The sequence below is a fragment of the Ambystoma mexicanum genome, chromosome 4p (genome assembly GCF_040938575.1).
Source record: "Ambystoma mexicanum isolate Mex_15411 chromosome 4p, UKY_AmexF1_1, whole genome shotgun sequence".
NCBI lineage: Eukaryota > Metazoa > Chordata > Amphibia > Caudata > Ambystomatidae > Ambystoma > Ambystoma mexicanum.
In genome coordinates, this window is record NC_090927.1 from 607,650,185 (window position 1) to 607,675,377 (window position 25,193).

Consider the following 25,193-nt stretch of genomic DNA (forward strand, 5'->3'; position numbering starts at 1 on the left):
AAATAAATTCTGCTATTCTCTTTTTTCCTCCCTCAATCGTACATTTTAATTTAGATAAACATAATCATCTGTTCGAAAGTTACAATGAGAGGGCGAAATCTAATCTGCAGCATGATAACTCAATAACCTAATGAAGCAAACTTAAACCTCGAAAATTACAGCAGGAAGGAGAGATCAAGCCCAAGGCATAACACAACTACATGATAATGGCATTAGTTCAGTGCAAAGCTAAAGATTTAAATAAAACAGGTCTGAGGGTATTGAACAGAGAAGTTGGGTGAAAGTTTGAGACTGGTACCCATTCGCGTTGCAATTTCGGCACATTTCCGTCTATAACAGCAGTTAGTCTCTCATTAGCCTAAATGTTCCATAGTTTGCTCCACCAGATGGTTTCCATGGGACTGTCTGGATCCTTCCAACATTTTGCTAGCATTAATCTGGATGCATTTATGGCATGCTGTGTTCCTAGAGCCGACCAGGATTAGAAACGCTGGATCAATTGGCAGTTGCATACCTGCCATGCCTTTTCATTTTGGCTAAAATGTCTTTCCATAAGAACTGAGCTTTAGGGCATGGCCACCAAATGTGTCCAAAGTCACCCACCGATCCTTAGCCCATCCAACATAACTGGGATAATGCCATGTAGATGTTTGGGGTTGTGGTACCACCGAAAGAGGCTTTTATAAAGGCTTTCATGGTGGTGCATCTGGAAGATTTTGCTGCCTTAGCCCATATGGTCATCCATGATTCTGTGGGGATCTCTAGGTTCAGAACTTCCTCTCATTTCCTCATATAGGGACAGGTTTCCTCGATACTGATATTGAGGAGACAATATAATTGTGCTGTCTTCCACTTCGCAATGCTTATCTTGTATAAGCAGTTTGAGGGGAAGCCTGGTCCCTGCTGTTCTGGCCAATTCATTTGTGATCTGGTGGCGTATTCAAATTTATCATAATTTTTTGCTAGATGGTGGGTGGCCTTGCTGAAAATAGTTTGCCTATTTTATCAATCTGTTACGCTCACCTGGTATCCACGGGGACGCCCTTATGCCCTGGTTGCCGGATTCACCCTGGACCTTCCCGATTCTGGACAATGCCTTCTATGGCGGTCGGGCCTGAAAACACAGGAGGACTGGACTTAGGAACTGAGTTTGTTTCCTCCCACCAGCCCCCTGGACTCGACTTGATGGCCCACTCCTCACCTTGTTTTGATGTCTGGCGTGCTCTCTGTCCTGCCTTCTGTGCAGGCGCGCGTAGTTTACTGCGGGTTGAAGCAACCGAATGAACTTCACTGGTGCTAACCCATTCAAGTGCCTTTAAGGAGGTAAGTCTGGTTATAGCAGTCTTAAAATGTCCTAGCTTTCCTTTCTTGCTATTAATGTCTTTTCTTCGTTTCCCCTTAGGTGCACAGAGGTTTGGTGGGTGCGCTACTCTACTTGGATCAGGCTCCTGCCAGGATGATGGCCGCAGAGGCGTATGATAGATGGATGGATGGATGGATGGATGGTAGGTTAAGCGCGAAGTGTGGTGCGGTAATGTCTTTTCTTGCTAACCTGTGTTCTTTATTCCTTTTCAGATCGCGGTGGTCTTTCTGGTCGTGTGAAGATTTCCAGAGCGGAACCGGTCAAGAAATGCCCAGCCAGGTGAGGATTTTGTGATTACTGCCGTGAATGCCGTAAGTAACCTGTTTTAACGTTGTCCTTCTTTCTCTCTCCCTCCAGGTGCTTCGTTCCGGTGCGTGCGTGGTGTCCTGATGATGCTGCCGACTGGATGGAAGACCGCGAGCAGCAGGAATCGACGGATGGAAAGTTGCAGGTAAGCACAGACTGCTAATGATCTTTTGTCTCCTCTGCAGGTCCGCTATTCAAGGATCGCCGGGTGCTGGTCTCTGAACACGATGAGCGTCATGCTGCTGGCTGCAGAATAACGCGAAGCACGTTCTGTAGCTTGGGTGTGGTTTATATAACCCTCTGTAAAGTAATCCGGGCTACCACACCCTAAAACACTGCACCGCACAGTCTGGTTCTTAGGAACTAGACTGTGTGGGTGCCTCCATGTTGGCTGCAGGCCTTCACAGGAAAAAGTAGTCCTTCAAGACAATGTCCCAATCTGAACATGAGCCTGGCGCCAATGATCTATGATGATAATGCAAGGCCATAGGGGCCCCAAGTGAACCCTGAGTTCTAACCCTAACTGTGAGGTTTTGGGTCACGGGTCGTGACAGCACTCCCCCCCCCCCCCCCTCACCCCCCCTCCCCCCTTCAAGGCCCCACCTAAGGTGATTCTCCTGCCTGGTCCAGGCTTGTCTGGAAAGTTTCGATGAACCGTTCTAATTAAACGCGGTGCATGAATGTTCTCACTAGGTTCCCAAGATCTGTCTTGAGGGCCGTAACCCTTCCAATCGACTAGATAGTATAGTTTGGTTCTGGTATATTTGGAATCTAGGATTTCTTTCACTTCGAATTCGGGTTCTACATCGATCGTTATGGGTTCAGGTGGTGGTTTTAGCAGTGAGACGTGGAATACTGGGTGAATTCGCATGTTGGCTGGTAATGCTAGTTTAACTGCTGCTTAGTTGATGATGGCTTGAACAGGATAAGGTCCCAAATAGCAAGGGCGAAAAGTCTGGGTTCATTTTAGCGGTATGTATTTTGCGGCTAGCCAAACTGTCTCCTACCTGATAGTCAGGGGCCTTTTTCCGATGTTGGTCAGCAAACCTTTTTTTGCTTATTCTTGGCTTGGATTAACTGTTCTGTTGCCTTTTTAAAGGCCTGAGTGATGTTTGCATGAAGAGTCTTTACAGCCGGCATTTCTAGACTGGGAGGGCTGTCTAGTTCGGAAGTACGTGGATGTCTGCCGTAGAGGGTGTAGAAAGGTGTTTGACCAGTACTGGAATGCAATGAATTGTTGGAAGCATATCCGGCTATCCATAATAGATCTCTCCAGGTTCTTTCGACTTGGTGCAGCATGCTCTGTAGGTATTGTTCGAGAGTCTGGTTGGTTCTCACCTTTTTGATTTTTCCGTTTCTGGTATGGAAAATCTCAAATATGGGGCATAGGATCTTGTTGAGATGAGTGTTTGCAAGCTTAACTCAGTGTAGGTCTCAGTTGGTCTTCTTTCCCATACAGTTTCAGATCCCCAAGTGAGCGGGTTTGAGATAGTTTGTTTCGCATCTGGAATGATTTGCCAGTGAGAGTAATCCATTGTATGCAGTGGACGAAATTCCGTCAAGAGGTGGAATATTAAGTAACTCACCTAAGTAGAAGTCATACAGAGAGCTGAGTAATGCGCAGAATCAATTAGGAGATATCGCAAATTGTCCCAGGTGCAGGTGTGTTTGGGGTGAAGTCTAAACATCATGATGATTTGAGCATGTTTCCCACGTTTCCTTTTCTCCAATCTTTCACAGATTCACATGCTGTGAATATTTCCTGTCGTCAGGCTGGGAAACCTCTAACTTTAATATATTGGTTTTCCTATGGAAAACTTCAGACACCTTGAGTGTCCTATTGACGTACTTATGGGTGCATTAGGCCGCACCAATGGGACGTCCAGTATATAGCCCCGCCCCACAGCTTCCCTTCAGATTTCAACCGTCTTCCAAACTGTTGGATCACCATGTGCTTTCTACAGAGAATTTTGCTACGCAGCCTTCGCTGTTTCCAGTGTATTTCTTAGGCCCTGTCATGTCATCTGTGGGTCTGAAGAAGTCCTTATTTCGGCCGTCTGAGACCTGTGGCCTCAAGAATGTCTATGGGGGACAGCCATGCAGATTGCTTGTACTGCTTATACCCCAATCACTCCACCGCCATCTGTCTGTGATTCTCCCAAAAGACTCTCGGAACGTAACCAGCAGTTGATTTGCTGGTTGAACGAGGGGGCCTATCCGGCTTCAGAGGTGGGCTCTTCCCGCGGGGGCAGGTCCTCTCCTCCTTTGGCCAAGAGATCACCATCGCACCAGAGGGCGCGGTCGCCAGAACCAATGCCTCAGAAGCAACGCACAGGGCCGATCCGGTGTCAGATTTGGGAAAAGGTGGTGAATCTTCGGGTGCACCGCCGGTGCCCAGTGTTGTCCCCTCCTCTCAGGGCAAGTCTGCGCCAAGGGCGGATAAACCGAAGGACTATGGTTCACGCCCGCAGAAGCCAGAGGAACCGACGCACAAGGCCTCGACCTGGACAAGGAGAAGTCCAGATCTCATTCATCCTCGTCGACTAAGTCGTCTTCCAAGGGTAGGCGTCACTCCTTCGGGCCATGAGTCCTCGAAACACTGTTCCAAGTCCTCGTCCAAGCGGCTGTCTTCTCCGACTCAAGAGGTGGCGGTGCCCATAACTGCACTGACCGCTCGTCTGTTATCGTCAGTGTCACCGACAACTGGCGCCTCGATGAGGGAACCTCCATCGACGACAGCTTTAACATCTTTGGCCCCATCGACGACCCCGCTGCAGACGACCTTGCTGACGACTAAGGCTCCGGCGACGGTGGACATGCAGAAGTCCATGGCGAAGCTGATGGCAAATGTGGATCTTTAGTCTTCTGGAGATACGACGTGGCAGTCAGGGGCAGGATTTATGTCCATACTCCTGATGGATATTCTCCAGGATATTCTCCAACATATTCTCCAACATGAGCCGCCCTCGGCCTATGCGCTTGACTCCGATCCGGAGGAGGAAGGGCATCCCTTTCTGGATCCTTCGGTCTTGGGCCTGCAGCCTTCTCTTCCGTCCACATCTGGAGGCCTGGAGGCGGTCTTGCTGCAACATCCTCTGGCCAATCTGCACTCAATCCTCTCGATGCAGTTGCTTACGACGTTGCAATCGCTTCTGGGCCAGTTGGATGCCAGGCTCCCTGTGCCTCAGACTCCAGTTGTTCTGTTGCTACAGGATTTACCTTCCATTCCTTGTCAGAAGGATGTAATGGAAGCCCCTCGCAATAGAGAGCCTCATCCCAGAAGGTCTTCCCTGGTTTCGGCCTCCCCTGCCGTCTCCCAGGGCATTCAGGCCGCCTTGGAGGGATTGAGACGGAAGGGGAACTAGTGGAGTCTGTGCCGGACAGCGTTCCGCAGGACACTCTCGACGGTCTCATCAGTGCCCAGACGGGTGGATACCTGGGATACTGATCTGGATGCTCCGAGTAGCCCGGCCCAGCCATCTCCGCCGAATTATATTGGAGCTTTTCATGCCATGATGGCGAAGGCCTGTCACGAGTTCGGCCTCGTCCCCAAGCAGGAAAAGAAAGGCTGCTTTTTGTTTGACCATATGGGGAAGAGGCAAAAGGCAGTCTTCTCTATCCCCATATTGAAACACGTGTGGCAGGAAGGGCTTCTGACAATGCGCCGCCCGTTTACAGAGCCTGCGGTCAAGGGCCGGTTCGAGAAAAAGTTCAAGGCGCCAGAGTCCACTCCAAAGAGCCTGACGTCGCAGCCCACTCCTGAGTCGGTGGTTTTGGCTGCATCAAGTAGAAAGGCTTGTTCCCAGCACAAGTGTGCAACCCCCCCCAACCCGAAAATGAAGGCTGAAAGCTGGATGCGTTCGGAAAAAAGGTCCACAGTTTGTCCAACTACGGTCAAGGCTGCTAACTCGTTGGCTATCATGCCGCGGTATGACCACAAGATGTGGCACAGATTGGCTCCTCTGTTGGATCACCTGCCAGAGCAGAAGCAGAAGGAGGCGATGCTTTTGGTTCGTGAGGGGAGGAAGCATTGAATCATAGTATTTACATTGCGGTTGACCTGGCAGAGTCTGGGTTTAAGCAGATTAATAATGGGGTAGTTCTCCGGCAGCAGGCCTGGCTTTGCTGTACTGATTTCCGGCCAGAGGTTCAGCACAAGGTGGTGGACATGCCTTGTGAAGGGGACCATCTGTTCGGAGAGAAAACTGACAACATGCTGAGGAACATGAAGGAAGACTCTGATACTGCGAGGTCCCTGACAGCCCTGCAGAGCAGACAGTCTTTTCCCCCCCTTTTGCTCTGTTCGTGGGGTCTTAAGAATACCAGGTTTTCAGGTTCCTGCGAAAAGGGGTACAGTAGATCTACCTATTTCTCCCAGGGATTCCGACGGTCCTCACAGTCCTCACAGCGAGCAAGGAGTGTCGAGGACAGCGAAAGAGGGGTGGTTCCTCCTCTCAAAGAGGCTGTCAGTCCTAGTCTCAACAATGACTGTCACAAGGGCAGTCGACTAGGAGGGAGGTGGCGTACCACCTCGACTAGTGGCGTTTGATCACGAAGTACAGATGGGTGCTCGATGCACTCCAATACGGCCACTCGGAGTTCAGGCGTCCGCAACTCCCTATTCCACTGGTAAAAAGGGTTCAGCCGCACCTACAGGTCTTGCATCAGGAGGTGCGTCTGATGCTGCAAAAGGGAGCTATCGAGAGGGTCCCAGCGTCCCAAAGAGGAAGAGGAAGAGGAAGAGGAACATACTCCTGGTACATGAGTTTCTCACTCCACGCTGGTCACAGATCCACGGCTCCTGGTCCGACTGGGTACTCCTCTCCCGGTCTCTGGCAGACGCCCTGCAGTGGTTGAATCACTCCGGCAACATCGTAAAGGGCATGCCCCTGGTGGAACCAGACCTTCGGTACACAATCGTGACCGATGCTTCCCAGGTTGGATGGGGTGGGAGGGGGACTCACCTAGACCAGTTCCAAATTCAAAGGCCTGTGGTCCCTCACAGGGGTTTCTTTGCACATCAACATTCTGGAATTAAGGGCGGTTCACAGGGCACTCAAGTCTTTTCTTCCGCTCATTTAGGACTCGGTGGTGTGGATTCTCACTGACCACACAACAACTATGTTCTATCTACGCAAACAGAGGGCACACATTCACAGCCCCTGTCCCAAGAGGCTCAGGGCATCTGGCACTGGGCCATAGTGCACAAGGTTCAGATCTTGGCTTTCTACTTGCCAGGGATTCAACACATTCAGACAGATGCCCTCAGCAGGGAATCTGCTTGGATGTACTAATGGCGGCTGAAGGACAACCAGGTGGCAAGAATAGTCGGGAAATGGGGGACTCCCCCTCTGGACTTATTCGCTAGCCCAATAAACAAGCAGTGCTGTCTCTTCGCGAGCAGAGTCTCTCATCCGGACTCCAGGGGGGACGTGTTCCCGTTCCTCTGGATGGGCCTATAAGAATATGCATTTCCTCCGTTTCCCCTGATCAGGAAAACAATTCAGGTGATTTGCAAGGTTCCATGCAGCGTGATCCTGGTGGCCCTGTTCTGGCTCGGGTAGACTTGGTTCTCAGACCTTCTTCACCTAGCGGTGGACGACCATCTTCACCTGGGGTCAGAGCCGGATCTTCTTTCACAGAACGAGGGGAGGGTGTGGCATCACAACCTGGGCTCCGTCAACTTTGCAACATGGCTCCTGACCACTCCAAATTCGGCAACCTAAGGATTCCTCCGGAATGTCGCAGCATCTTGGCTGCAGCGAGGGCGCCATCTACCAACGTATCATATGCCCGTAAGTGGAGAAGTTTCTATGTCTGGTGTTCGCAGCAGCCAAACTTGCAGCCGTTGTGGGTTTCGCCTCCACAACTCCTTCCTTACCTTCTACTGTTGGCAAAGGGGGGGTCTGGCATTGTCTATCAAGGTCCACTGGGCCATCTCAAGGTTCACGCGGCAGCGCAACTCTACACCTCTGTTCAGTGACCGATTGATTAAGCATTTCCTCAAGGGCCTTTTCAAGACTTTTCCCCCCCCGAAGAAGTTTTCTCCATTGTGGATTCTCAACTTGGTGCTTGCGGCCCTGATGAAACCACTGTTTGAGCCTATGTCAGCGGTGGCCATAACATTTCTCACATGCAAGGTCATTTTTCTGGTGGCCATTACATCTTCCAGGCAGGTTGGGGAACTGCAGGCTCTGGTCATTGACCCTCCATACCTACGGTTCATGAAGGACAAAGTTCTCCACTCTACAAATTCCCACTTTATTCCTAAGATTCCGTCGGACTTTCACAAGACCACTATGATAGCCTTACCAACCTTGCCCAAGGCTGCCACTACAGCGGCAAGAGCATTGCATTCCTTGGATGTCAGAGCTTTGAAGTTCCATCTGGACCGGACTAAGTCGTTCAGGACGTCTAGGCAGCTCCTTGTGGCTTTTGGCCCCTCCAATAACGGGAGGCCGATTTAGAAGCAAGGCATCTCAAGATTGGTGTCTACAATTTAATTCTGCCACGAAAAAGCCAACAAACCATTAGTCCATGCCCAGGGCCCACTCTACAAAGTCCATGGCATCTTCGACGGCTCTTTGGGCGGGTATACCGCTCAGTGACATTTGCCAGGCAGCAACGTGGGCTGTACCGCACACGTTTACCAGACACTACTGTCTGAATCAACAACATGCTGAGGATGTGCAAGTGGGGCGTGCTGTGCTTCAACGCCTGTTCCAGTAACGTGAGCCCTGCAGCTTCTGTTTTTTTCTCTGCTCATGTTTTCGTTTCGAATAACTGAAAGTGATGTCTTGTTGTTTACATTACCTGTCGTATAGGTCCTGTTTGCCTATTATGCACCTCCAGGTCCTCTTACTGCTACGTAGTCTATTAACAGCATGTGAATCCATGAAAGATCCAATGCTGGAGAAGTGAGTAGTTTCTTACCTGTAACTTAATTTCTCCACTGTTCGTATCTTTCATGTATTCACATGCGCCCTCCGGCCTCCCCCTTCAGACAAACATCCTTCTCAGGTGTCCTTGTTTGGCGGGGTTAAAATCTGAAGGGAAGCCACGGGGCGGAGCTATATACTGGACCTCCCATTGGTGCGGCCTAAAGCAACCTTAAGGCCATCGATGGGACACTTAAGGTGTCAAAGATTTTCCGTAGGGAAACCACTATATTAAAGTTACTGAGGTTTCCCAGCCTGACAGGAAATATTCGCAACATGTGATTCCATGAAAGATGCCAACGCTGGAGGGGAAATGAAGTTACAGGTAAGAAACTACTCCCTTTTATCTCATGACTTCATAAGGGTGTTGATTTACCAGTTGGCTGTGCTGTTCCTTTATTAACCTCATCAACTACATCCTTTAACTCCCCACTCAACTCTGGACGATATAAGCGCAGGGCTTTTTTGCAGATTGAGTTGTCGGGTATGGAGAAGGAGGGTTCTTTGAATTGCCTGCAACAAACGGGTAATGAGGGAGCCACTAGCTACAGCTGAAGGGTGGAAGTTAACTAAGCCTTTTGGTATCATGCAGCTGGTGGCTCACATTTGTCTCTGGCAGGTCTTGTATGGGCACAGTGAGTTCAACTCTCCCCTGCTGCTGTTTGAAAAACTCCATTCTCGCATATGGAGGCAGTGTAATGTGACGGTTGTGGGCAATCACAGCCTTGGGTAGGCCACAAAGACTCAGAGGGCCTCTTCCCTGTCAGGCACATCACATTTGTATGGGTGAGTTGCTTTTGGGGCTGTAGTGCCCACTCCTCCCCTGTTGCGGCCCACCCATCTCCTTTGGGAGTCTGGATGGACCTGTGGAGAATGGTGGTGGGGTGGCTTCCTCTGTTCTTACTCAGCAGGGACAGCGGGTTTGCCTCACCTCCGCCACAGCTCGTTCACCTCTGGTCTCCCATACGGGAAGCGATGTGATGCAGTGGCTGTGTACCATCATGGCCTCACGGGGGCCAGCAAGATCCAGGTTGGCCTTTTCCCTGTCGAGTGCTTCTAGTTTTTGTGGGTTTTCAATGGCTGTGCAGTGTTGACTGAAAGGCCAGGAAGTGTTCCACCTATGCCCTTTCCATCTGCCACATTTCGTTGTGGGCCCGAAACATGACCTCGGTTCATTGAATTGACTTAGTGCCGCGACGCTCTCCTAGTTGGCATCCACCATTGCATGCTACCTCTGCCATTCTCTAGCAGTAAAGGAATCTATGAAATCCATTGTTCACCACCTAAGAATGTATCATATTCTTAGTGATGTGCCCAGGATTGGACAGTGTGTTTTTCACTCTGGAGAGTGGTGGTGGTGAGATAATAGCACTTTGGGCACGTCGTATAATGCACACTACATAAGAGTTATAAGCAGATCTCGGGGCTCGCTGCACTTGGCTCCAGCAGACCAGTCACACATTTCTGTTATACGTGCATTTAGCAGTCACTTCAAGACGTAATCTGGGTCACTTACAGATATTAGTGTTTTTACATTCTGTTGTTTGAGAGAATAGCTGGGGAAATTGATTAAGAGAAATACTTTCTGACAAAATGCCACATTATCAGAGTTAGAGTATCCTGTTGGAGCCCATGCATTTGTCAGGATCTATATTGATTTTGGGAGTTGTAAGTAATTTACCATGATTTAATATTTACAGATTTTGACTGGTCAGTACTAAAACTGTCTGGTCCCAGAGTCTCCCACAGCAATTCTGGGGAGAATCTGCAAAAACAAAAGATTACTTTCTGGACCTCTTCAAGTAACAGCAATGCATTCCTTTGACATTATTGCAGTATTTCCATATCGGAGGAAAGGTTAGGGAGTTACCTTGAACCTATGATACCTTTGTGGATATTAAACTGTTTAACACGGTCACCAGTTAACTTAGCACCCAAGTTGTTCTTTGTTCGGAATAGTACTTTTTAGCAAGTTTTTTTGTTTCGTTATTGTTGGTTTTGCACTGAAACCTTATACACAAAGTTTCAACATTGTATACAACATAATTCATGCATCACTACTATACAGTCTTACGCTTATACATTTTGAATTATGATTTTTCATAATCATAAAACTAGTTTGAGTAATATTATCCTTTCTTAAAAATGTGACTGCAATACATCGTCAAGAAGCTTTAAAAATCGATCAAAGCTAGAATCGATGAAATACCCTCTCCTTGCATAAAATACACCCATAAAGCTTCACCCACATGAATAAAGGAAGGATTGATAAATGAAAAACTCATGACTTGTGCAATCGAGGACATACTAGAACCAGAAGTTTCAAGGTTTCCAGGGCGTTGGAATTATAAAGTCTGCAAGTTCTATCTTTAATGGCCAGACCTTGCCTAGGCTTTTCAGAGTATGAGTATTCTTGTATTCGATCAGTTGATAATCTCCAATCACACTGATGAAGTTTTTTCTTTACTTGTGTAGAATTATGTACTAGTTCCCAAGTATCTGAATCAATCTCCTATAGTAAGGATTCCTGGGGTGAGGCAAATTCCTCTATAGATGGAACCAATTTTCCCTGTAGAGCAGCATTTAAGTCCTCGAACAAAGACTGTATAGGAGGCGAGAGATACTTGGCATATAGGGAAAGTTTCTTCCAGCATACCTGGGTTTTCAAGGATACCAAACCCAGTTCATGCCTTTATTATACAATTAGGTACACATAACGCAATGCCTGGTGTTGTTTTCCCTAGAATACTTTCAGGTGTGTCAAGAATCCCACCTAAGTCCAGTAACAGAATATTAATACCATAGGTCAGAGTGTGAACAATTTTTCCAGAGTAACATTTTAGCAAAGGAAAAAGTGAGAATCTTCACAACAGTCTGTGAATACGTTTAAATTGAGCCTGCAGGGGTTTGATCTTATCTTTTAACTTCTCTTCTGCAAATGTATTATCAAAACGATTAGAAATTGTAAAGCCCTCAGGTAGGTCATAGTGTCCACTCTTTCCAGCCTTATGTCACCAAGTGCCTAGGAACACATTTTGGGGACGTGTTTTTTAGTAAAAATAATCTTAGATTTCAAACTGTTGATTTTGAAATTGTTGAGCTATGCATATTGGCAGAAGTGGTTCAATTTCCTCTGCAGGCCTATAGGTGTAGGGTCAAGCAGGAGTAAATCGTCTGCAAAGGCCAGCCAGTGCAGTGATGTGTAAACAAGTTTCACCAGAAGGCAGCTAGTCTTAGCCCATAGGTTATCTATATCGGCTATATAAAAGTTAAAAAAGCTTTGTGGCAAGAACACAGCCCTGTCACAAACCAGTAAAGGTTGCTATGGGTCGTGACGAATAAACCTTCCTTGTTGAATCGTATTCTCACTCTTGAGTTCCCATAAAGTAACATAATTAGCCTCAGCAGTCCTTCCAGAAGCCCCAAGGTCTTCAGTTTTTCCCAGCATCGCTCCCTAACAACACAGTCAAACATCCATGCTGGCAATGTATATGTTTTTATTCATGTTCAAATGAGAAAGAGCATGGAGCTGACTTAGCAGTGTTCCGTTAAGCGAGGTACCTTTTGAAACCCTGTTTGAAACCCTCGGGATCAACCTCTATTTTTCCACTCAGTGATCCAATTCCTTGAGCTTTAAGGCTGCAAACGCCTTAATAAAAACTTGACCAAGTTTTGTAGAAATTTGATTCTTCATAAAAATAGGTGCGTAATCATAGTAGCAGGATGATGTAGAAGTGTTGTACATGTTTCTCACTAGGGCTAAGATGTTGACACCAGGGCAGACACCAATTTCTGTTCATTTAGAGCTACCTCACCACACTTGTTCACTGGTATTGTATTCAGTAATATTTGTGGATCTACGAAAGATGCAGTGCTAGAGTAAAATTAGAAAGACGCTATATAATCTTGTCTATATTACTGTGGAAGAAACTGCAATTCCTAAATTACATGTCAACCAAAACTGTGACCTGCATTTTATACCTTCTATTTCAGATGTACGTGGGATAGCAGTACCTATACCGTTCCCATCCTATGCAAAGAAGATTCTGATATCGATGTGCAAAGATGTGCCTTTCCAAGTACAGTGTACTTCTTGCCACCACATATTGCGCACAGATATAGAAGTTACTGCTCATTTCAAGTAAGAAAGGTTTCAGACTTTACTTGTACATATTTTCAAATTCATGCTATCGTTTGTGTTGTGGGAGTGCAGATGATTGCCAAACATCAAAAATTATCTATTTTCGTTACCCGTTTAAGAATGTTTGTTTAACCAGGCGCTGGATACAAATCATCCCTGATTCCATGCTTGTCCCATGAGTGATCTTAGCGAGAGTCTGTTTTTGGAAAAGATGTACTTTTATGCACAAATGTGATTGATTTTTCATTTTCATGTTTTTGGGTCTGGGTAGAGGCAGCTTGGAGATCTTTCATTATCAGATCGTCTGTAGAGGAGAAATATTTGTCCGAACACTATTGTGTGTGTACAACCACCTCCAGTGCATAGGTGACTAAAACTCCACATGTCTCTGCATTAATTCACCTGCAAGGTGCTTTCTCTGCCTCTTCTAAATGTTTGACCTCAAACAAACCTCTGTGTGTACCCACCTCTAAAGTGGAGTCTCAGCATATTGTGCCATCTTTGTGATCCAGAACCTCACATATGCATGAACCCCTCTCATAGATTTAGCCTACACTATGATCTTTCCTGCTTGTAAAAGTTAGCATCATTTTATGTAAGTGATTTCTTAATGACCTGATCATTTGAGTGGCAAATTTTTAACAGAACACCACCCACCTCCACCCAGGCCTAGTAGCAGAAACGGTGCAGTTGTCAACATTATCTCTAAAAATATGAATTGGTAGTTGTGTAATCATTTCTTGTACCAGATGTAAAGTAAAATAAAATGCGTGACCTTTGTTTTGTACATGAGCATTGGCACGATCTGCCATTACACGTTTTGAGGTAACTTGCATAACCCTAATTTCATGTAGGGTTCAAGATCGTGGGTGGCCATCATATAGAAATACACTGATGTAGATGTTCAGTTTACTAACCTTATAAACTCTCCTAAATACTTAATTTTGAGTTTGTCTTTCTGTACACCCTTGTTGTTCAGCAGGGCGGATCTTCAGTTCGATAACCAGGATCCAAAGCACAAGATGGGCAGTTGACACTTAAAATAGGAAAGCCACAGGGGGGGACGTTAGGTGGTTCTGCGCCGATATGGACGCATCCTTTTGAAACTCTGAGATTCAGAGAGAGTGAGGCCTGCTGTCCCACTATCCAAAAACACAAGTGCTCACAGTGAGGTCCCGTGAGGGCGCAAGCTGCATGTGTGTCTGCAGGGAAAGATTGGCAATGCTACTACCTCGTGGGCTGTAGGCTCGGAGACTCGCCATAGAGGGCCCTGATCCGGGGCTGGGCTGCCGGAGCAACACCGCCAGAAGAGACTCACTGAGCGGACTGTGGTGATCGGGAGACACGTTCCCCACGCCCCCTGCTGGAGCTGGCAGAGTGCTGGAGTGGGAGCCCCGCTCTGTGTGTGGAGATCCTGGGCTTGTTTGCCGTCTGGTGTAGGGCCCTGGTGTCGGCAGCCAGAGGAACAAATCCAAAAGAGAGGGAAAAGGGGCACCTTCCATCATATGTGCTGAAGGGAGCGAGGCCAGAGTGGGCATCTACTAGACCCCCCTGCGCCAACGCTCACCCTTTTTTGTTTTTTTCTTCTCCCGGCACAATATAAGAAGGCCTGACTCTACTGACCTCTTACTGCGCAGCATCATTGATGCTGGCTCCCTGGCTGCGCCAGATAGGAGAACGATCTGGGCTGAGGCGGCGGCGACCAATCTGACACGACATCTACCGCACTGCTGAAAACTTGGGACTGCGTGGGCTGGAAGGTGCGTTGCTGCAAACAAGGCCGGTGAGTGAAGCCGTTCGAGTTGCTGCGGTACTCCCCCTGGTGTGTGGAGGGCAGGACCGGCCACGATACGCGTCATACCAGTGCCAACAGCTGGTTAAAGGACATAAGCGTCAAGCGAAACCTGCGTTTCCAAACATGGCTGGACTGGGGAAGGCAAAGACGAAGACCCATGCAGGGACGCAGGCAGGCAGGCAGGCAGGCAAGAAACACCACCAGAGGCGGAAAGTGCGAGAAGGGAGGAGGTGAACATTCCTCCTCAGCCCTTGATGGTGGACATGCTGACCACCCTGGAATGGATGCAGTCATGATTGGCACCCGTCAGTGGGAAGCTATCCTATTATATAAAATGGAACGCATGTAGAAAAGGATCGATAAGGTGAGCGGCAGGATATCGGAAGCGGAGCAGCGCATCAGGTCGCTAGAAGACACAAATGCGGATGTATGCAATGCTCTTCGATCCTTGCAGCAGGAAGTGGCATGTGTGAACGCAAAGAAAGACGACTTGGAGGCGAGATCTTGCCACAATAACGTCTGCGTCGTGGGTTTCCCGCAGTCTGTCACGCCCCAACGTATGGAGGAATTTGTTGACTATTATTAAAGAAGTACTGGGTCACCCTCCCCTGTCCCAGAAATTTCTGGTGGAATGGGCACATCGGATCTCTGTGCAGATCCCGAAAGCCTGGCCAGAGCCTGAGACCAGCGATAGTATGAGTCATTCTTGAACTACCACCACAGGGACTTGATCCAAAGAAAGGCCAGAGAGCTTGGGGACCTACAATACCAGTCCTTGAAGATATCCATATAGCCAGACTTTACCCCTGCGGTACAAAAAGCCAGGATCTCGTTCGTGGCTGCGAAGCGACTACTACGAGATCGAGGTCTGCAATATGCAATGTTGTACCCATCCAGGCTCTGGGTGATATACAACAATAAGACTAATTTCTTCACAGAACCGCGGAAGTGATGTCATTCATCGACACTCTGCCAAAGTGCTGATGGAGAGAGGTGGCAGTGAGCTCCTTTGACGCCTATGGGAGTTAATTTGTTTGCTGGAGTGCTGTCTCCCCAATTGTTGTATTAGAAAATGTTTACAAAGGTGCAGCTGTCGATATGGCTTTGGGGCATGCTGTGGATATGCAGTAATGTAATGAAAAGCCACATCCTTGGGTAACATTTTTCTGATTAAGGGGGTGGGTGTCCGACCTCTGTGGGATGGCACAATGGTGTTCCTGGTGTCCTTGGGAAGGTTCCTGGCGAAGGAGTTGTTTATGGGAGGAATGTTTTGAATGTTAGGGGGGGAGTTGACATCACCCTGTTGGGGGGTGGGGGGATGAGGATGTATGGGGAGGGAAGGTGTTTGAGGGCAAGAAGTTATGAAAAAATGTCTTGGTGGGCATATATGTGGCTTGGTGCAAATGGTCTCTGCTGTGAAAAAGCAGGGAACGTGACCCCGGGGTGGGTGCGATGGGCACATGATCAATATAGAGCTTGAAGCAGATGACACTTAATATGTTCAGCTGGAATATAACAAGGCAGATAACAGCCTATGCCAGCAGGCATAAAACCAACATAATGTTCCTGCAGGAAACGCACGCTACTGCGACAGCTAATAAAAATGCTGCTGCAACATGGGGGGGGGGGTGATAATCGGTTTTTCAGTCTACTCGGCCCAATCCAGGCGGCCTCTGACCCTTATCCATTAAAAACATAAGTGTAACACGCATTGATGTAGGGGGCCGATATGTTATTGTACATGGTGTGGTTGAGGGGGTGGAGGTCTTGTTAGTCAACACGTATGGGCCTAATTGTATGAAACCATAGCAAACATTTTTGACTCATTTTGGTGGGCCCCTGTCATTTGTGCGGGGGGACATGAACTGTATATTGGACCAAAGGGTGGATCGGGCGGGGACAGCCCATAGGCCACCATCTAAAGCTGCCAAAGCTTGCTGATCAAGATGCAATGGCTCGGGCTGGGCAATGTGTGGTCAATCATGCACCAACTAGACAGACAATACACATACTACTCTCCAGTCCACGATATGGCTTCACAAATAGATCTCATTACTGGTCTTGCGACAGCTGGTGTCTAAAGTTCAGCAACTAGACATCCTTCCCTGCATGCAATTGGACCACTTCCCTTCGACAGCATGCAGATAAGACGGGGCGGGGGGAAGGGGGGAGCGGGTGGGGACTCTGAATCGGACCTCATGTAGGTTTAAGTCTGAGGCTTTACAGGACACTGTGTTCAGGGCAGACATTGAAGCTGATATACATACCTATTTCACTCATAATATTCCCGGTGCTACAACAGAGCATGGTGTGGCAGGCGTTCAAAGCTCATATCAGGGGCATGGCCACCTCAAAGATATTTTGAGTACTCTGGACTATCGGGTGCGATTTAGAGAGCTGTGAATCCAAACTTTAAGGGTTGGAGAATTCTTACGCTGCCGCCCCAGACCCAGCCACCATGGCTGAGATACACACTACGCTTGAACAATATTGGGTGCATGCAGAGAGGGAAATCAAATACTTTGTGAAACCCTCAGCAGCCAGGCGATATGGGGAGGGCGAGCGCCCTGAGAAGTTTGAGAAACCAGAAGGTGTCTCACCTACTAGTCAAAGGGGATCTGTTATCCAGGTGGCTAGGACCTGGCCATCAATTTTGGATTCAGTTCGTGGGAGTGGACCAGGGCGGGAGTATCACCTGGCTGAGGGGTCTTGTGGGAGTGGGACACTGGAGGGTGAGATGCGGTATACCCTTCCCTGTAACACCTTTACCCCATCCTACCCGGTGGGATATTTGGGAACTCTACCCGTCCCCCCCACCCCTTTTTACAACACAAACACTTTCGCACTGACAGCCCGCTCTAAGGGAAAACAGACTAACACCCGAGCTGTGTACCTGACATGTCCCAATACTATGGTGAGGCAAGGTCAGGGAATTATTGGCAATCACTCACACCTGATTTCCATAAAAAGTTCCCAAACGGATAAAAGGTGCAGCAGGAGAGCACACTCTGAGCGAGGCAAAGCACCCCAGGAAACAGTTCCAAGATAGCAGTTTAATGAGAGTAGAAAGACGGCAAAACAGAAGGGGGTCGCAAGGAGGGAAGTTCCCTTGACCTCTACGACAAGGAACAGTTACTTCCACGAAACCTCCAGAGAAAGCCTAAGACCCGGAAACCATACTGAACAATCCTGCATCTTTTGTTGGAAGTACCCAGGGCCTTATCGCGTTCATAAACCAGGTGGGAAGAAGCGCGAGCGCTGAAACGAAAATTGTTAAAGCATGTAATAGGAGGCGGGAATGAAGTTAAACTGCTGATGATTGAATGAATTTTAAAGCAAGCTACAATATCTTTGACAGAGTAGTCCAGCATCACGTGGGTGCTCCATCAAATGTCTCTGTAAGATGCCCAGCGGAGATGTGATAAAAGTAGATAAAGTTGGTCCGAGCCTGACAGAGGATGATCAATTGAACAAATGTGAATTGAAGTGGTCCCTCGACAGGTCAGTTCAAATCGTAGAGAAAGTTTGGAAAAGTACATGGAATTGGTCTGAGCCCGACAGAGGGAGATCAATTGAGAAGTTTGTGCTAAAGTGGGTCAGAGCCGGGCAGAGAAGGTACCAGGATGAACAGAAAATCACCCAAGAAGTTGTATGAGAATCCTGAGGATAAAGGAACTTGTGAATGTTTGTCGCATCAGGCCCTCCGAAGTAAGATACTTAGAATGGCAAAGAGTCTTTGACATAGGAAGCCCTGATACTGAGATTTGAACTGCGCCCTCGTGCTAGAGAAGCCAGAGACTGTGCCTTGTCCCGTGCTGAAAACGTGGGGAAGGGAAGGGAGACCAACGGCTTGAATATCCTGACATATCCTTTTATGAACACTTTTCTTTTGCATAACATGGTTTCCCACACTATTTCTATTAGAAGTAAGGATTGGCTATAGGTTTGTTAGTATAGGCCCTTTTATTTTGACAAGACACCACTAGGACTGCGTTATTATTATTTGATGGTCATAGCTTGCTTCCTTCTTTAGATTTAGGATTATATAGGCGTTTTTCAAACCCAGTTGAAGTTCAATAAACACCCTTTAGCTGTGAGCACGTGTCTGTCTTACTGTTTGATACCATGCCTGCCTTACAGAAGACACTGGCCAAGCTAGTGCAGGCGTAGACTGACCCACAGCATATAGATGCCATACTAGATGAGCAAGATGAGATTAAATATACAGACCGGGAGATACTGGGGTGGTTTGGGCAGTTTTATGGAAATCTGTACCGGGCTACCTCACCCCTGGCTGCGCAGGCTATACATTCGCTATTGGAAGATATACCCCTCTCCATACTGTCGGCTACTGGCAGGGAGCAGATTGATGGGCCACTTACCATCAAGGAGATTATGGAAGTCATCAAAGACCTCCCCAGGGGCAAGGCGCCTGTCCTGCATGGGCTGACGGCTGGATTTTATGCTGCGCTTGGAGCGATACTGGCCCTCCACTTGCTGTATGGGATGAGGCACTAGCCTGCTCCATCCTACCATAGTTTCTCTGGGAGGCCACCATCACGATTCTGCTTGAGCCGGCAAACGAGTGGGTGGTCATATAGACCGCTATCGTTAATCAATGTGGACACCAACATTTTCGCTAAGATTTCTAATGGGCTCCTTCCCCTGGTGCTGCATCTGGTCCATGACAATAAGGCAGGATTTATTCCAGGAAGATATATTGCACTGAATCTGCGTTGATAGTTCAACACCATATCCCGCATGTCCCCTGGAGCTTCTGCCATGGCGTTACAGTAGATGCGCAGAAGGCCTTCGACATGATGTCATGGGAGTATCTGTTTCTTGTCTTGGGAAAATGTAGGCTAGGGGCAAATATGATTGGGTTCATTAAGCATTTATATACGCAACCCACTGCTAGAGTAATTCCCAACTGTCTGAACTGCTGCTCCTGGGGAGAGGAATGCGCCGGGGTTGCCCTCTCTCCCCATTACTATTCGTGCTAGTTATAGAGCCCATGGCAGATATGATTAGGGAGCGCCACGTGAAGAGGCGACTCTGGCTGACGGGATCACTGGAGATTGTCTCCCTGTACGCTGACGTCTTTTCGTACGTCAGAGACCCTCATTATAATTTGGACCCAGTAATGCAGGACATTGAAGTTTGGGGAGCATTATGGATTTATGGTTAATTGCTCTCAAGTCTGAGATATTCTTGACCGATGAAACGGCTAGTCCACAGGGAGCATATCTCCTGCAGTGGGGACCCAGGGGTTTTAAATAGTCAGGGGTTTGGATAGCTAAGGACAAAAGGTCTCTTCTCTCCCAAAACTACGCAGCCCTGGAGACTTACGTCTTGGACAAAGTGAAGAGATGGAGGAATGTTCCACTTTCGCTGGCCGACAGGTTAGCATCTGTAAAAATGATCCTGTTGCCCAAACTATATCTGTTCACCAATGTGCCACTATGGCCGGGTAAAGAGTACTTCGCTGCACTCCATTAGTCCCTCTCGCAGTTCCTTTGGCATGCAGGTGCGGTCCGAAGCAAATGGGTATACTTAGCGCAGCCGTATGACATGAGAGGGTTCGCTGTGCCTCATTTTGCGAACTAGTGGCTCGCTGCCCAGGCGCAATTTGCATTCGACTTGTATGGGGGGAGGGCTGGATCCCCTCTGCATGTTCGGCTTGAGCACCTGACAGCTGATGAGATTGACACCATATCCCTCCTCCTTAGTACCACATATACCGAGGACTGCCCATTTGATCCAGTGCATACCACTATTGGGGTTGGCAAGGACTATTTTGTGGGATGTGTGTGACCCACCCCTACTACAAGTGGCTCCAACTGTGGCGATTCCAGAGTCTGGGACCCTGGATCTGTTTCCTGAGGGGAAGTTTATTAACATGCAGACTTGGAAGCATGGGCACACAGGCACTACGGATGAGATCCTGCAATATTGTAGACTCTGGGTGGCAGTATTCAAGCTATGGGAGGGCTCCCCTATGGAACCTCCTGAGGATGTGCTCCTGCCATATATCTCCAACTCCTCTGGATGCCGTCGACTACTTGCCACAATTTATGGGTTGATTGGGGATAAGTCACTAGGGCGGATATCCCCTGCTAAACAAAAATGGGGAGATGAACTACAAGTTGGACTTTCTGATAAACAGTGGTACAATATGTGCTCGCTGACCAAGACTGTCAAAATACTACACAGACTACATTATACCCCCAACAGGCTTAACTGCATCTATGCAGAGAATGAAGGCAGGTGCCCCCGCTGCCATGCAGAGTAGGCAGATCATTTGCACATGCTGTTGGGCTGCCACAAACTGCAGATTTGGAAGAACGTTATAGATACCCTATCGAAGATGGTGAATTGCACACTGCCATATTCGCCCATGAGTATTTTGTTTGGGTTGTGGCAAAGCGTCCCAGAGAGGAGAATTGGATTGCTCCTTAACATTGGATGCATTGTGGCTGTGTACTGAGAAGGTGGAAGGGTGCTGAGGCACCGAGGGGCAAAGACTGGATGTCTGACGTGATCTGGTTTGAGAATTGTGAGTACCTCTGTATTGCTATGCTGCCAGGTACATCTGCACCAAAGGACATATGGTGTGAATTTCAGGTCTACCTGGCCAGCCTCCAATCTATTGTCAGCGACTCCTGAGGGCGATTGGAGTGGTGGGTGTACTCGACAAGATGGAATGTTTATGGGGGTGGGGGGGTGTGCTGTTTGCCCAATGTCGGTTTATTTTGTTGATGCTACATACTCGGCAGTGACACAAGAACCAAGGCCTCGCTTCATGTATGCAATGACTGGTTTTTAACTGCTGCTCAAGTGTGTCCGCTAAGAATAAATACAGTTTCTTTTTTTAAATAAATATAAATAAACAAAATACAAATACAAAGACAGACAGAACATTAAGTTAACTCAACAACTATAGGCGCATGCTTTGTAATAGTTCATCTTTGATAAATCTAATGCCCCACCCTAAGTTTGTTAGGTCAACAGACCTACTCTGGTACCTTAAGGAGTTGTTTAAAAAATCAATTTTCAGGAATATAGTATAGATTTTGATAAATTGCTGCATAGTCTTTCATCCTACTGATTTACAGCATCATATTGAGGTCCCAAATCAAGGTTATCATTAGGTAGAACCTTGTATCCAATAATCATGTTTGTCTTGTCCTTTAACCTGAAGTATATGTACTTTACAAAAAAGTTTGCAGGTATTAAGATTGGACGGAATTTGGGTTTTTGGCAATCAGAACCACATCATCCTCGAAACAATAAAAATTGGTGCCTAATATTTCCTTCTTTAGTTCAGGGTGACTGATTGTGGAACACACATTTTGTTAGCTTAGAAGTAACAATGGCAAACCCCTCTTGTACTGCAATTTGGGGGTATTTATTTTATTAATTTATTTTTGCATTTATAAAGCATGCACAACTCATGAGCATGTTGGAGGTTTTGTCTTTTAGGGCAAATTCTGGATTTGGCGGTATTTTGCCGGGAAACTGGCCTTACAATTAGAGAGAGTTCAGTATTGCCCTATTTTGATGACAATATAGTGTTAGCTTACATTGGCAGTAATTTTAGTGGTACCTTATTTTTGGTGGTATTTTTAGAATTCTTATTTTTGTGGTATAGTGGTGAGCATGTCTTTTATACCATCGCCCCATCATAGAACACACTTTCCCTCATTACAATTGTGACCCACTTTTGGCTGACTGCAGGTACTCTGTGGACCTAGCACCTTTAGGGAACCCAGTGAGTTTATTCAGAATGCAACTTATTGCATGTAACTCCTGTTACTGACTTATTTACATTCAGTAACCTATGTGCTCTGGGGCACCGCCTTCTCCTCACAGCATGCAAAGAAAAGCGCATCCGCACACACACACACACACACACACACACACACACACATAACCTTCTGTCTTGCTTATTTGTATATATTTACTCTTGTCCTAAACTTGTCCCATGTGGTAAATGAGGTAGCAAAATTCTTCACCACATTATGACGACACTAGGATTACCCACTGACTTGTTCCCCTAACACGGTAATCATGGGAGACATGAAATAAAACCAATAAAGTTGCACCAGATTTGCTTTTTGTTATAATATTGGTCTTTGTTATACACAATCCAGAATATTACAATTACACATGTTTACCAACAGCGGGCATAACCTTGTCTTCTAGAAAATAAACACAGAGATAACAAATACATGGCAACATGGAAGAAATAAAACAGTGTATGCAATTTTTCTGAAACACATGCAGCAAAAAGATATCAAAATAAAATGCATTGCAAAATGAACTCGGGTGTATCACTTTCTTACCCATTGCAGGAATGCAGAGAATAACAGGACATTTTTCTTTTAAACTAACTACACTGTCTTTCAATAAGTGTAATGCACATCATACATTCTCACGCTCCTCATCTTTGAGGCCTGACTCAGCAAAATGTGCGAAGTCTCAGTCTTTTGCTGCCAGAGCCTTATCGATGCGAATGTCCTTTACACAGCTCCCGGGTGCAGCTTTCGGAATTCCTTCCGCTTCAATGCCAGCAGCCCGACACTTCTTTGCACTGCCTGCCAGCTATCTTCAACACTGCATTCCCGGAGCCCGTCCAGGAAGGCACCGACAGCATTCGAATCCCTGGAAAGACTGACCTCTCCCCCCAGCTCAACTGATTAAAAGATCAGCCTCCTCTGACATCATCATTGCTACCTTTTGATTTCTACCAATCATATTACAAGAATGTCATAACAATGAAACTTCAGTTAACGAGCAACTGTTTCGAATTTATTTCCTGCCGTGCACATATTTCTCCTCTCCATGGAAGAATACTAAATGGAATGAATCTCACTGTGTTTAATGAACTGCATTATATGTTAGAGGAACAGTTAATGGGTTAGTGGGACAAATTAGTATAGGATTAGTTAATTATATATTTCCAATGCAGTTCCACACAGAGAAAATCACCCCATCTGTACATATGCACATTTCTGCATTTTAAAAATGACAGCACATTGTGCTAAAGGTTTCTGAAACTAAACCCATTTTGCTGGTTTGACTAAATGCTTTTCTAAAAATGTATGCTCACTGGCTTGTTGCTAAAAAGATATCCCTGGCACCCATTTCAAACTAACTGTATTTACATACTAAACAATGAAACCCCCACATTTACTTCCCTTTTACCCTGTACATATGTGCTGTTGTTTGCACAAATATGTCATGCATGAATATATCCCTACAGGCATCAAAAACCCATTCAACATAAAGGTAGAATGGGGGTGTGTGTGGCCGGGGAGCATGCATACAAGTGGGTGAAGGGGAAGGAGAAGGGAGTCAATTGAAACATAATGTTTTTTGTTGCCTCCTGAATGGCCAGTAGGATCTTTCAGCACGCAGGTGAAGTGGCAGAGCGTTCCAGAGACGGGTGGCGGTAGATGGAGCCCCTGCTCTTGTGCGCTTGAGAGGTAGGATGGAGCAGAGTTTGAGCGGCATTTGTGTGAGATGGAGAGAATTTTGAATCCAATCCATTCTTGCACAGGTAGCCAGTGTGCAGATCTTCTGTGGGCTTGATACATGGTCACATTCTGCCAGGTTCATGGCTGAGCGAATGTCATCGTTTTGAATTGTCTGCAGTTTAATGGGTAGGAAGTGTACCACACTTTGTTGGGGTAGGAAATGTATCGCAATCAGATGGATTGTGGGCAGTGGTCGAAGTGAGCGGAAGAGGTGCTCCTTTGCTTTTTTTTTTTTTTTTTTTTTTTTTTTAGTGTTACTGTTCTAAAGAAACCATTTGGTTTATTTTTTAAAATAAGTGTAGGAAGAAGTTTAAACTTGCATTTCAGTGCACTGCAGTGAACATTCTTTTAAACAGCAGGTTTGTTTGGGGGTTTGGATTGCGTATGGGAGGGGGCGTTGTGATGGGGTTTGTGGGTGTCAGGGGTTTACGGCCAGCAGGGAACACAGTGCCACTACTTATTTTCGCACACTTAGACCACTGATTGTTGGGGGTAGGAAATGTGTTGCTCCTAACTAACCTTACTAAAAACTCACCATTCTGCATACCCTCAAACTCTGCACTAAACACAGCCACATCTCGAGCGCACCACAAACCACATGCATTCCACAACACCCAACCCGAAACCATACCTTTAACACCACATGACGGCTACTAACCAAAAACACACCTACGCTCAGTGACAGGTTTCTCCGAACTGAAGCTGCCAACAGCACATCAAAGCTGTCTTGCTCTTCTACCCACTAACATACTTCAAACTCTCCAGCCACTGCAGATCCGCCAGAGCGCCAAGAGACCATTCAAGTGGCAAGATGCGGTACAAGATCCATTAACATTAAAAACAGTTTTGACAGCACTCATATGTTAGTTGATTATTTATCTTTGTAACAGGTATTAAGTGGGTCCCATTGATTTGCATTCCTTAAAGTACATTCTGTGGCAGGTCAGAAGGAGGATGCAGACTCGGTTGATTCATTTCACAGGTTTGTTTATTAAAGACAAGGGTAAAGGCCTATCTTTTCCTATACTATAAGGCATTTGTGCCTAACAAAACCAGCTAAGGTGCTTGTCAGTTGCAGTAAATGTCTTAAAAAGAATCTGTGCATCGTCAC

The 25,193-nt window shown here is 46.9% G+C and overlaps 1 protein-coding gene across 2 annotated transcripts in view; it reads left to right on the forward strand.

Moving 5' to 3' along the window:
- Nucleotides 1-25,193, forward strand: part of ZNF451 (zinc finger protein 451) — a 1,463,718-nt gene that overhangs the window by 651,714 nt on the left and 786,811 nt on the right. For both annotated transcript variants that reach the window (XM_069606175.1, XM_069606176.1), the window contains exon 8: nucleotides 12,601-12,748. In XM_069606175.1, coding sequence (XP_069462276.1) covers nucleotides 12,601-12,748 — 148 coding nt within the window. The remainder of the gene's footprint in view (nucleotides 1-12,600; nucleotides 12,749-25,193) is intronic.